Source organism: Crocuta crocuta, unplaced genomic scaffold (genome assembly GCF_008692635.1).
Source record: "Crocuta crocuta isolate KB4526 unplaced genomic scaffold, BGI_CrCroc_1.0 scaffold750, whole genome shotgun sequence".
Taxonomy (NCBI): domain Eukaryota; kingdom Metazoa; phylum Chordata; class Mammalia; order Carnivora; family Hyaenidae; genus Crocuta; species Crocuta crocuta.
The window spans coordinates 182,699-196,022 of NW_027529191.1; the positions used below are offsets into that span (position 1 = coordinate 182,699).

General features: G+C 38.9%; 1 protein-coding gene across 2 annotated transcripts in view; it reads right to left on the bottom strand.

Annotated features, from left to right (window-relative positions):
* Positions 1-13,324, bottom strand: part of SH3YL1 (SH3 and SYLF domain containing 1) — a 45,789-nt gene that overhangs the window by 23,221 nt on the left and 9,244 nt on the right. For both annotated transcript variants that reach the window (XM_077758298.1, XM_077758299.1), the window contains exons 3-5: positions 8,520-8,630; positions 4,733-4,846; positions 3,127-3,191 (exon numbers count right to left, since the gene is read on the bottom strand). In XM_077758298.1, coding sequence (XP_077614424.1) covers positions 3,127-3,191; positions 4,733-4,846; positions 8,520-8,630 — 290 coding nt within the window. The remainder of the gene's footprint in view (positions 1-3,126; positions 3,192-4,732; positions 4,847-8,519; positions 8,631-13,324) is intronic.

Below are 13,324 nucleotides of genomic sequence, written 5' to 3' on the forward strand. Positions count from 1 at the left end.
GTGCCTGGACACCACTCCTCTTGCCTCTAGGCTCAACAAGGCTGTTGTATGATTTGCCTTCTCCCATTGTTGGACCAAGTTGAGTTTACCTAGGGCCATCCCTTGCTCAATCTCTTCCCCTTCTCTGTCCTGCTTCCTTAGTCCCTTATGACTTCAGCCCTGAGAACATTTGTTCAAGAAATCACATGCACCCAAAGCCCTGTCTCAGGCTCTATATCTAGTGAACCCAACCAAAGACAACCACACACTAGCTGTGTGATCTTAGGCAAGATGCTTAATGTCTTTATGTATTGAATATAATCACATGTGCCCTCCCTACCTCATCTAGTGGCCTAAAGTCCATGGCAAATTATGCAGACAGAAGCTACATTTTGAATGGACAGGGTACTACAAGGGATGAGACCCAGGGCTGACTTCCCACCTGAGTATCCATGGAGCCAAGAACAGTTAAGTTCTTCTCAATTATGGAAGGAGGTTTGAATAAGAGGACTGCTAAGGGAAATGGCACCCAATATTGCAAACAACCTGCTGAGTGGTTTCAGGGCCAGAAGCCTCCTTTTGAATGACCCATCTGTCACTCCCTGGTTATCTCCTACTGGAGAACTCACACCACCCAGTTATTTTACCTGTGAAATGAGAGCAGTGATAACCAGTCTCTATGGGATGGAACTGATTCTATAAGCATATATGTAAAAGTTTCACAAAACTCTTAACTGTTATTGTTAATTATTCCATTATAAAATAGAATGGCAGATAATTACATTATTCAGCAAATATTAATAGTATAAATTGATTAGGTGAGTGCTTTCTATGTGCTTGAAAGCTTAATATCCCATCTTAAAGAAACTGAGACTCACTTTGGCTGTCTACTTTGTGTTTGATATTTGGCCATTCTGAGGACTAGACATGAAGAGAGAATGTCTCTGCCTTCCAGGTACTCACAATCTACATTAAGTTCAGATTAGAAAATTACCAAGCTAATACCTATGTCAAACACTCTGTAGAGTTGGGAGCCCACTGCTGGAAGGAAGAATGCCAGAAGAGGAACCCGCATCAGCCCTGGGTTGTTGAGGACTAATTTCTCTCCATAAATGAGGGTGTCTATCCAGCTCACCATTGGCCCCAGGTCTGCTGCCTTTTTACTGGAAGCCAAGGGCACTGCCAAAAAGAACAACCCTGCTTCACAAGAACCACTGTATCAAGTGAACCTCTGCTTACTCACTCATTCCAAGGCAGGAGAGCTGTGTGAGAGCTGCAGCTCACAAAGAGAAGTAAACTCATGCTCAGGATAAGGTCTGAGAATGCTCTGTGGAGAAGTACACAACTTTTTGTCAACATTGAGAAGGAACTGACTGCTTGGGCATTATGACTACACTCTGGGATGTATCTGTGGGCCTCAGAGAGACAAAGTTGGGTTGTATTTAAGAAGTATAAAGCCAGTGCTTCTAACCCCTAGGAAATTCTTCTAATCTCTACTTGAAATAGGCATATTAAAAAGTTGATCATTCTCCTCCATGTATGCTAGTTAAATGAAAGTCCATAGTTAATTTCTATATGCCATGCGGGTAAGCTTTGCAGTCAAAAGTTTCTATAAATTGCAAGCACAAATAAGCATTGCAAAGGTAAAGATGTTAACAATAAAAATTATAATGGTTTATGCCACTCTAAGTGCACCCACTTAATAAGCCAAAAGGGAAGGCTATTGTCACCCCTATTTTACAGGTGAAGATTGCAGACCCCGGAGAAGAGGGCTGCTCTGTACACACAGCTGCAGATGCTCCTGACTCTGGCAACAGCTCTGCTCTCACAGCCCAACCACTATCTCACATTGCCTTTGGAAGACAATCAAGTATTTTTTTATAAAATGTCAATTTTAAATCTTTCTATTTCGTGTGCTATATTGATAGGATTACATGTTACTATTCTTGTTTTCCAGGCTATTAACATGTTCTAAGGCCCATACCCTGTAATTTCCAAGGAGTCATCACAGAGAGTCCTGTTTTCAGTTTTTAATATGTTAAACTTCCTGCAGTCACTATTACTTCATCTCTCATCAGTTTGGAAACAAATGCTGTTTGGGATGTATGCCCAGAGCACGTCCCCAGCTTCAAGCGGAGCGAGATGGGTGAAAGGGCGGGCTGCACTCAGAGCACCATCCGTGCAGAGAATGCCGCCTGTCTGCAGGGAGGTGCAGGGATGAAAATGTACTTTCTACATAGGATGATGCTTTTGATGGCTTTGATTTGGTTGAATATCCAACAAAAAGGCAGTTATGATAAGGAAAGCTAAAATAGATAGTATTTTTATAATACAGATTTATGAAACAGGGAGTCAATAAGGTCAAATAAAGGTGAAGTAAGATTGGTGAAAAGACCTGCCTCTAATAAGGCCAAGGGAATTTAAAACGATGGCAATAGAGAAAACTCATAAAAAGATGGCTTAGGAAAAAACTGACCAGAATTTGAGAAGAAAATGATTTGAGAGTATTAGGAGATTTGATTTGCCCATCACTTAGCAATACTACAATGGATGAAAGATTAGCATCATGCAGAAGATAATCCCTGAGAAGATAATCCTTTTTGCAGCCTTCTGCAAACAGGTATGCTCTGGTGTAGTATAGAGCCCACCTGAGAGGCCATGATCATTAGGAAACAATTTAAAAATGAAACAATGCAAAGGCAGCCTTTACTTCAAGCATTTGAAGTAATCCAAAGACATAACACAACTGGGTTTTGCCCTACATGAAGATACACTGTATTAAGCCAGGTAAGCCCAGGATCTGAGCTCTGGCTTGTTCGACGGCCCGCTGCAGAGGTAAGCAGCTTTGCAATGAGCAAGCCATAGGTGACCAGGTACAGTCCATCTGCTTTAAGGCACACTCGCTCTCCAGATGAGCTCAAGACAGAAACAAAGCAAACGATGAACCAGCAAAATTTCACTCTCAATGAAAGAACACTGGTAAACATTAGATAGTTATAGGTGAGGATTCACCCGGAAAGTGAAATATGTGGAATAGAATATCTTCCATTGATGGTGAAATTCGAACAGTAGGCACTCTCTCAAGTTTCATGTAGTAAGTTGCAGCTGCTTTTAGAGAAAATGACTTTTGTGTTGTTATACACTTACCTCAATTCCTATTTCAAATCCTCCACCAAGCCCAGCTATGCCAATGGCTGAAGGTGCAGACCAGTCTAATAAACACAAAGAAACAAACATTACTCTAACATTAAAACCCCTTGGCACACAAATATGGGAAGGAAAAATGCTACAATGTGAACGAATAGCATTTCTTTTAAAATAATGAGACTTTGGTATTTCCCCCTATGCTTTAACATGTTCTTTAATAGCATATATATAATTTTTAAGCTAAAAATATTTGAAAGGTATTGGATATTGAGTCTTACATACTCACAAATCCGTGCTCCCTAATCTTTCTCTACAAATGTGCATAATACCAAACTACTGAATCCTCACCTACTAAACATATCTAATTTTAACTATCAACATTTGTGTGATGTATTAGAAAATAACTGAGCTGTAATTCTAGTTTTTAGTTAGAATTTTATCATAGCTATAACAGAGCAACAGGATTCAAAAAAGTTCATTATCATCACCTCTAAGGGTAACACAATAATAAACCGTTTCTACTGTAAGTCTCTGAGAGCAAAAACTGTTTGTTGGGGTTTTTTTGTTTGTTTGTTTGTTTTGGGGTTTTTTTGCCTAGTAGAAGCACAATAAATAGGCTATATGTTCAAGATTATTAAGATTTTAACAAGATAAATTTCCTTACATTTGAAAACTTAGTACATAATTCCATTTGAATTAGGGAAAAATTAATTTGTTGGGGGAGGGTGGGATTGTCTAGATAAAGTACTTTCTGAAAATGCTTATTAGCTTCCTAAACCTAATGTTGTGTTCTAGATAACAGGATGTTGCTTGAATAGATTGAGAACTAATCTATCCAGGCTTAAGGGAGTTTGTATTACAGAAATTAGTGTCATATAACCCCAGAGTTGTTTTCCATTTCCTATGTTAGGAGCTATCGCTGTTTGAAGACTGCCCATCTGGCCAGGATCTGGGGAATTTGCTGCTTTTTTTTTTTTTTTTAATGTTATTTATTTTGAGAGAGAGAGACAGAGAGAGACAGAGCATGAGAAGGGGAGAGGCAGAGAGAGAAAGGGAGACACAGAAGCTGAAGCAGGCTCCAGGCTCTGAGCTGTCAGCAAAGAGCCTGACATGGGGCTTGACCTCATGGACTGGGAGATTATGACCTGAGCCGAAGTCAGACGCTTAACTGACTCAGCCACCCAGGAGCCCCAGGGAATCTGCTATTTCATTTGGGCAGCTTTTAAATTACCTTCTGCGGACTGACCAGCTGAACTCAGGAAAGTGGAAGAGAGAAATTTAGGTATTTGGCCCAGTAGAAAGGTCCTCCTGAGATTCTGAGAGAGCCCTCAGAGGCTGACAGATCTTCCACCTTTGCAGATAGCCACCCTGTCAACCACCACCGGGACCAGCTCACAGACTTTGAGCCCATAGAAGTGAAGTGCCTTTGAATGCGCTTCTACTTGGTCTGGTTGTACTGTGGGGAAGTCTGCCTGTGAAAATGTGGGTAGTGCTTGAGAAGAGAACCTTGTTGTTTGTGATTCATTGCCAAGGACTGAACAAAGAAAGACCAAGATACCTACCATGCTCCTGTGAATTGTGTTCAAAGTGGAAATAATCAACTTACTTCCATCAGGAAGACGCGCCAGCACGACCCCACTGCCTCCTCTAGCAGTTACTAGAAATCCAGCTTTTATCACAGACAAAATCGCAAGGCCCTTGGCTTTAGCAATTACATGGGCTGGAAAATTAAAGACAAGGGGCAGATGAGCATTTTTTAATAGACTGGCCTGAAGGTTGAGCAGATTCAACACACACAGAGGTCTCCGTGGCAGGGGAGCCTTAATGGGACATATGAGCTGAATACAACTTGGTTACGCAGCACGTGCGCCCGGGCCTCCCTGCTCCCACCTGCTTCATAGCGTTTTGTTTCCAATGCTACACATATTGTCACATGTGCTCAAACATCCTGCAACCGCCATGATAAATGAGATACTCGGATGAGATGTTTTTATTGACATCTACTAGCAGGAAAAATAATTTGGAGATTTCAATTAACTGAGAATATAACTCATAATATAAAAAACAAGTCACTATTTAAGATCCATGCTGTACTAGGTACTAAGGAGAAACTTGAAAGAAGACTGACATGCTGCACACTGCAGAGCTTTGGTCTGAAAGCCGTATAGTTAGTTCACGTTTTACTTATACCAAAATCTGGATTGAAACATAGGAAAACCAAGTGATTTTGACACTTTAAAAGACTTTTAACTTTATGAAATGATCGATTTGAGTACTTTAATAACACATAACTACTAGTGTACTGAGAATATCATTCAATTTAGAAACCATTGGTTTATTCACATTTCAGGGAAGTTTGTCACATAAAATTATTGAGTTATCAATAGAGTTATTGATAATATGCACCCACTAAACAGTGTGCCTCCCTTTACTGTGGACTTATTCACAAAACAACATATCTTTCAAATAACAAGGGAAGGCTGAGCACTTTAAATTACCCTTGGATCCCAATGTTGCTTTTATTTTTTTTTTAACAGGGCAATAGTGGTTTCAGGAGGAGAATTCAGTGATTGATCACTTATGTACAATCCTCGGTGCCCATTCCAACAAGTGCCCTCCTTAGTATCCATCACCCATCTAGCCCATCCCCCACCCACCTCCCTGGATCAACTTCTGTTTGTTCTCTATTGTTAAATTCCACTGTGGCTTGTTTCCCTCTCTGCTTCATGCCCTTCCCATATGTTCATCTGTTTCGTTTCTTAAATTCCACATATGAGTGAAACCACATGGTATTTGTCTTTCTCTACCTGACTTATTTTGCTTACCATAATACATTCTAGCTCCATCCACATTGTTGTAAATGGCAACATGTCATTCCTTTTGATGACTGAGTAATATTCTATTGCATGCATGTATGTATGTGTGTGTGTGTGTGTGTGTGTGTTTTACACTGGCATCACTTTTAAGATGAATTGATTTATTTGATTTATTGTCAAATATTCCATTAAGAAAGTCAAACCAGGGGTGCCTGGGTGGCTTAGTCGGTTGAGCGTCCGACTTTCGCTTAGGTCATGATCTTGCGGTTCGTGGGTTCGAGCCCCGCCTCGGGCTTTGTGCTGACTGCCAGCTCCGAGCCTGGAGCCTATTTCAGAGTCTGTATCTCCTTCTCTCTCTGACCCTCCCCTGCTTATGCTGTCTCTCTCTCTCTCTCTCTCCTAGAAATAAAAATATTTAAAAAATAAAAGAGAAAGTCAAATCAGACACTGTTCTCAAAACACAGAAAAGGCTTTTTAGGAGTCCCTAGAAAAACACTACATTTCTAATATAATTATGCATGCCCTTTCAAAATTTAAATCCATGGCAGCCTCTCAGAGATAATTCCTACAAGAGTATGAAGTTAGCATGCAGACATGTGTGGACTTACTCGTAGTTAAGCAACGCAGAGAAGACAAGTTTGGACTCTTAGATTGCAGTTCACTAAGCGTGCCTCCCTTTTGTATTTGAAAAGTTATGAGTATACCGTAATGAGGTTGAAAGCTATATTGTATATCACATTGGTTTATTCTTACAACCCCATTTTGGCAGAACATCTTTTCCCACACCTCATACTCCACTCTCCCTGTGTGTTGCCTCTATTCAGATAGAACAAAAGCAGATGAACATATTTTAAACTTCAGGTTTGTTTTTATAGATTTTCTACCCAAATTCAGGAACACTGAAATAACAATAATGCCCAACTAATTTGCCAATTAGCTTTTCATGGGTAACATAGATGCACTGATTACAGATTCACTCTCTAAATGTCATTGTACGGATCTTAGGCCTTTCACACCGAGTGTGACCTCATACCTCTACAGTCTAGCCATTTTGTTTTAAATTGTTTTTTGTAAATTTTATCTTCCAATGTATAATAGATCACCCTAGTGTTGATATAAATACAATGCCCTCCCCTTCCTCATCCCAAGGAAAGCTCTAGGAAAGGAGAGGTTGGTTCTCTGGCAGCTCCTGGGGCTGTCTCCTCCCCACCGCACACAGCCTGCACATCTGGGAGCAAGCTCCTCCCCTGGCTGCCTTGTAAAGTTGTTTTATTTTCCCAGCTACACTCACAGAAGGGGAGTCAGGTGGCCTTTGCAGGCAGAAGAAAGTCATGATGGGATTTTACTGTACAAAATCCATGAGAAGTAATCTATATTCAGACGTTGCTATGTTAGGAAATACAGTTTATCCATAAACTGGGCTAGTGGGCCATGTATGCAGATGCTAATATATATCAAGAAATGTCTTCTATCTCCTGCTTCAGAATATTGCTACTGAAAATTCAGTTTTTTCAGCTCTTGAATTTTCTTCAAGTCCTAAGGCAGTCCTTTCTCAAACTTGTGTGTACATACAGATCACTGGAGATCTTGTGAAAAATGCAGATTCTGATGCATTAGGTCTAAGTGGGGACTTGAGGTCCTGACATTCTAATGAGCTCCTGGGTGACACCCAGCTGCCAGGTAGCAAGGCTCCAAGAAGCGCTGTTTTCTTATAATTGGAGTAGTGGCCAGACCAAAATAATGATAATTATAATCATAATAGTTATTATTATTATAACAAATTTAACATTTAAAGTCCTACTAGATAACTTTAAAAATCTGGCTTAAGAAGTTAAAGTAGTTAAAAAAATAAACTAGTTTTTGTAATGATCAGAGTCATGGTGACTAAGAGGGAATTACTCTGCAGCATTGCCCAAGCTAGTGGGCCTCCAGGCAAAGATGCATACTGCATGAAACACCTGTAGAAGCAAGCAGTAGTGGCAATGGACAGGTAGTGGGTCCCAAAAGGTCATCCCTAGACTCAGGTCTTATGTGGTCAGCCTCACATTAGAATCACAGTGGGAAACTTTGTTAAAAATGCGCATTCCTGCCATGCTGCTCCCAGGGTCTGATTCAGCAGGTTTGCAGGGAGTTTCAGCACTGTGTTTTAATGACCCAAGGAATGCGATAGGTAGCTGTGTTGGGAATTATTGATTAACGTCTTGTTAAACCACTATAAAATGTAAATATCTTATCTAGAAAGAGAAAACCCAAAATTAAAATTTATTTCTGAGATTAGCTAGTGATTTTGCAAGATAAACTTAGAAGGGCCTCAGAAACTGAAGACAAAAACAGGTGAGTTTGGGAAAAACCAAAGTGGGCACCGCAGAGGGGAGGCAGGACGGGGAGCTTCCACAGAGGCAGAAGGCAAAGGGAGGTGTGGGGGCCCCAGGAGACCAGCTGGCAGATGGTCCAGGAGGGAATCGGGCGCTCTGCGGGCTGCTGCTCTTAGGGGTCCACTGCCTGAGGTCAGGAAGTGCACCAAGTCACTTAAACAACGAAACGACCTTAGAAACGAGTGGTATATATTTTATTTACCAGGAATGATCTTATCAGGTCCATTTCTGGAAGTTATTTCCGTGAATTCTCTTAGAATTTTAGCCGCCTTTTTTGCTTCTGATTTCAAATTGGAAGGTATGGGATTATTCACTGAAAGATTAAAAAAAAGATATTTTGATGAAAAAATTTAGTAAATAGAAGTTAGAAAATTATTATTATTTCATTTTTTCTCATGTACAATTGTGTATTAACAAATTGTATCTTTCCAGACAAAGAAAATGAGTTGGAAATCATACAATTATTGTCTCATCTCTATTTTCCTGATAAATTAAATTCATTCTGATATTGGGAAACCCTAAACTCCCAAAATCCCAGAAGTTATGAAATCATGAGATTCTAAAGGAACTTGAACAAAATATGGTCCGGTCTCTCAATTATGCACCTTCTCTGTGTAATTGTTTATTTATCTCAATACTAATTTAAAAATATTAAAATTTAAAGAATTAACAAAAGATGTAATTTACAACTGTCCATAACAAAAAATATATAATTTGCTGCAACTGTCCAAAATAAAAAATATGAAGGTTACTGTACCTGGACACTTTTGTCAAAATGTTGAACTATCTGTATATATTGTCCTTCTTGTAAAATCCTAAGAGACTCAGGAGCCGAGTGACAACTACAATGTGTTTGTACAGCATTCTGTCAGCCTGGCTTGGGTGTTCATAAACTCAGGCAAGCAAGCCTGTATTTGTCCCAACAAATGTTCAGATAACCCTCCCAGACCTGAAATTTGTGGGGACAGACATCTCCTTGTCACAGGAAAAGGAATCAGAAGATCCGAGGAAGTCAAGAAGCTTCAATGTAAAGTCTGCTATTCAGGCCATCGAATGAAATTTTCATTTCAGGGATTGTTTTCAGCTCTGAAAGTTCATTTGGTTGTTTTTATTCTTTCCATTTCTGTTCTCATTATGTTTACGTTGTTCTTTAAATACTTAAGCATATTTTAAAAGGTGCTTTTTTTATCCTTATCTGATAATTGCATCATCTCTGGCCTTTCCAGATCTGTTTTTGACAGATTTTTCTCTAGCTATGGGTTAGTTTCCTATTTCTATCCATTTCTAGTAAAATTTAATGGTTGCTAGATATTGTGAATATTGCCACATTGAATGGCTAGATTTTGTTGTCTTCTTTAAACAGAGTTGATGCCCTTGGCAGCAGGCAATGCAGGGAGTGACTTGCATATCAGTCTTTCCAAGACACAAGTCTTGTGTCCTGCTTGGGTGCATGTACAGACGTGATGGGAGTCCTACAAGTGTGGTGTGACTCTTTGGGCTCTCTCACCAGCATGCTCAGGGCTTAATGAGTTCCCCCCTTTAGATGGTGGGACCTGCTATCCCACAACCATCTCTGAACTGAAAACCGATCACCTCACAGCTTCCTGGTAGCTTTCTCTGTGCCATCTTGAAAGTTACACCTGTAAACATAGGGTTTGGTATTCGGCCAAGGATTCACGGGGACCTCTAGCAGATTTCTTGAGATTCCTCTCCTCTGGGAGCATGTCTGCAGATTGTAGTTGCATTGGCTTCCCCAAACTCTGTTGTCTTCCATTCAGCAAGAGCACAGGTAAGTGCAGGAAAAGGGGCAATCAGGGGTGCCCCTCTTCTCTGGGATCTTGGGCATACACTCATCATCCAGCATGTGAGACAGATATTCGGTATATTTTGCCCAGTTTCTAGGGGTTTGCAGTCAGTGGCAACGCCAGTACCACTTTCTCTGTTGAAGCTCACAGTGTACTTTAATTTGGTCTTTTATGATGAGTGATGTTAAGTATCTTTCCGTTTCTGGCAAGTCTTTTCCATAGTGTACTATTGGGGCGTATTTCTCTGTTTCTTATTCACTTATAAAGGAATTAACCTTTTTCTAGAACATGAGTTACAAATATTGATTTGCTGTTTGGTACTTGTCTTTTGAATTTTCTTATGTTTTTCTACATTTTGTCTTAATGAAATCAAATTCATCTCTTTTAAGTTTTACAAGTATCTTTAATTAAATGAAATGATGCACAAATTCATATGTAAAAATAAAGAAGCAAGAAAGTAAAGGGAAAAGTATTTAAAAGAAGAATAATGAAGGTATAAGCTCTGCTGAAGCCACAACAGATTGTAAAGCCTCAATAATTTACTTGAAGGTAGATGCAAATATAGGCAGAAAAATCAATTTTACAAAATAGAAAATTCAGAAATTGACCCAAATATATAAAGTAATTTGATGTATAATAAAGATAACATCTTAAATCAATGTAGAAAAGCTGTATAACACAGTAAATAGTGATCTTTTATGGGGGAAAAAGCAATAAAAATTCATTCATAGCTTCATACTACATAGGGATAAACTACAAATTTATCAACAGTTTGAAATGCCAACAACCAAACCATAACAGAACCATAAATAATAGGAGAATTACTTTTCAAATTCATAGTACAAAAGACCCAACCAAGTATGACAAAAAAATTCTATACTGTAAATGATTAGAAATTATGGCATAAGCACATTGTAAACATAAAAGAAAAAGTATATATATATATATGTATACATATATATATATACACACACACACACACACACACACATATTGGGGGAAAAAACCCATTCCTACTATTAATATCGACCAATACTACTGTCTGCATTTTAGTGTATGCATCCATCAATTCCTATTGCTAAATATGTAGATTATTTCCATTTTTAGATTTTATAGATACCACTGTTGGATGACAATTATCTTAGGATGACAATTATCTTAGGACAGAATCTTAAGGGTTGGGAATCGATGAATAAAAAAAATTGTTAGATTGTCATTACATTATAAATTGTCTCCTAAAAATACTACCCAGGTTTAGAATCACCGGGCGTTACAATAAAAAAATTTCCACTGTCATGGGGACACTGGTAAAGGCAAAGTCCATACATCAGAAAAACACAATGACAAATTTTATTTGAATTTATCTGAATGCTAGTGAATTTTCTCTTGTTTGTTTACATGTCTTGTTTTGCATATTTTCTGTTCATATTCTTTGCCTGTTTTTCTGGTGCCAGACTTCTTTTGTCTATAATCACACTCACGTTGCAAATCTGTGTCTCTGCTTGCCTTTAAAAAAAAATTATTATTTTTCAGCATTTATTTTTATTTATATGGCAACATCTCTCTGGGCTTTCTACTGTTATTATCTTTCTAATTATTACGTGACTAAAGGCTTTAATTTAAAAAAACTATACAGGCATCATTCTATAATCTCTTCCACAGCTTATATTTTATATTAAATATTTGACCCATCTCAAACTTATATTGGTATAGAATATGAAGAATCTAATATTTTTTATTTATTTGTTGAATTTATTTTTTAAATATTTATTTCTTTATTTTGAGACAGAGAAAGAGAGAGAGAGAGAGAGAGGCAGAGAAAGAGGGAGAGAGAATCCCAAGCAGGCTTCATGCTGTCAGCACAGAGACCATTGCGGGCCTTGATCTCACAAACTGCAAGATCATGACCTAAGCCAAAGTCAGATGCTTTACTGACTGAGCCACTCAGGTGCCCTAACATCTGGCCCTTTAAAGTACATGTTACAGAGGTAGTTTTATAAGCCATGACTTCAGGTGACACACTAATGACAAACAATTGTTTTTTCATATTCCACAGTGATCAAGAAAATACATATATGGTAAGGGGCATTTCCAACTTTCCAAATGTCCAGTACAGTATTGATGCAATTGATAGTTTTTAAAAGCCACGATTGGTGAGCATATACTGAGACAGCAGTGGCTTCATTTCCATTTTGGTTGCTAACGAGTAGATATGTGAGTCAGCAAACAGGAGTATAACTAGGAAACTGGCTAACACAGATTAGTCTGTTCATAAGGTACATGCATTGACTGTAATTTGCATTATAACTAGATGAGGATTTGAGTTCTTAAGTTCTGCTGGTATCTAAGATGAGGCATCACAACCTTACTTTTCATTAGATGAATGAATTGCATGCCGAGGGGGGTGGCTTTATTGGTCTTGTGTCTGGGACAGCTAGCTGCCCACACATCTGTGTGCTTCCTGTGTTACAAGGCAGCACTGTCCCTGAGAGGCAGCTGCCCACAGAAGGTGATGTGTGATGTATGCCAAGACAGTTGGGAAGTGATGTTTTATCCACCCTTCTTTTCTGTCACTGGCGGGCTGAAGAGGACTCTGATGACATAGCCACAGGAGGGAAGGACGGAAGGCCCCGGAACAGCACCTGGAATGCCCGCACTGAACTATGACATGAGGGAGAGATTTGGAAGCTTTTTATTGCAGCTAATATTACCCCAATTATTATATTTTAAAAATTAATTCTGATTTTTGAAGAAGAAAGATTGGGAGAAGTATTTGTCATTTTTATTTTCTAACTTAGGATGAGATTTGACTTGTTTTATATACATACATTCTAATCACTTAGTTTGGAGAGGTGGAATCATGGGTAAAAATGCTTATCAAATATGATCATACTATATGCTAACATTCTTATTTCTTTGATTAAATAGTATTCATAATACACTAGTGGCAAGTCCCTCTTAAAAAAGCAAAGCAGTATTTTTCCGTTTTCATTAAATTTTAAGACCTTCAAAAAGATGTCTCTTCTCAGGGCGCCTGAGCGGCTCGGTCGGTTAAGCATCCAACTCTTGATTTCAGCTCAGGTCATGCACTTATGGTCCTGAGATCGACCCCCAAGCTGGGTGTAGAGGCTGCTTAGGATCTCTCTCTCAACATCCTGCCTCCACTTGAGAGCATGTGTGCTCTCTCTCTCTCAATTTAGAA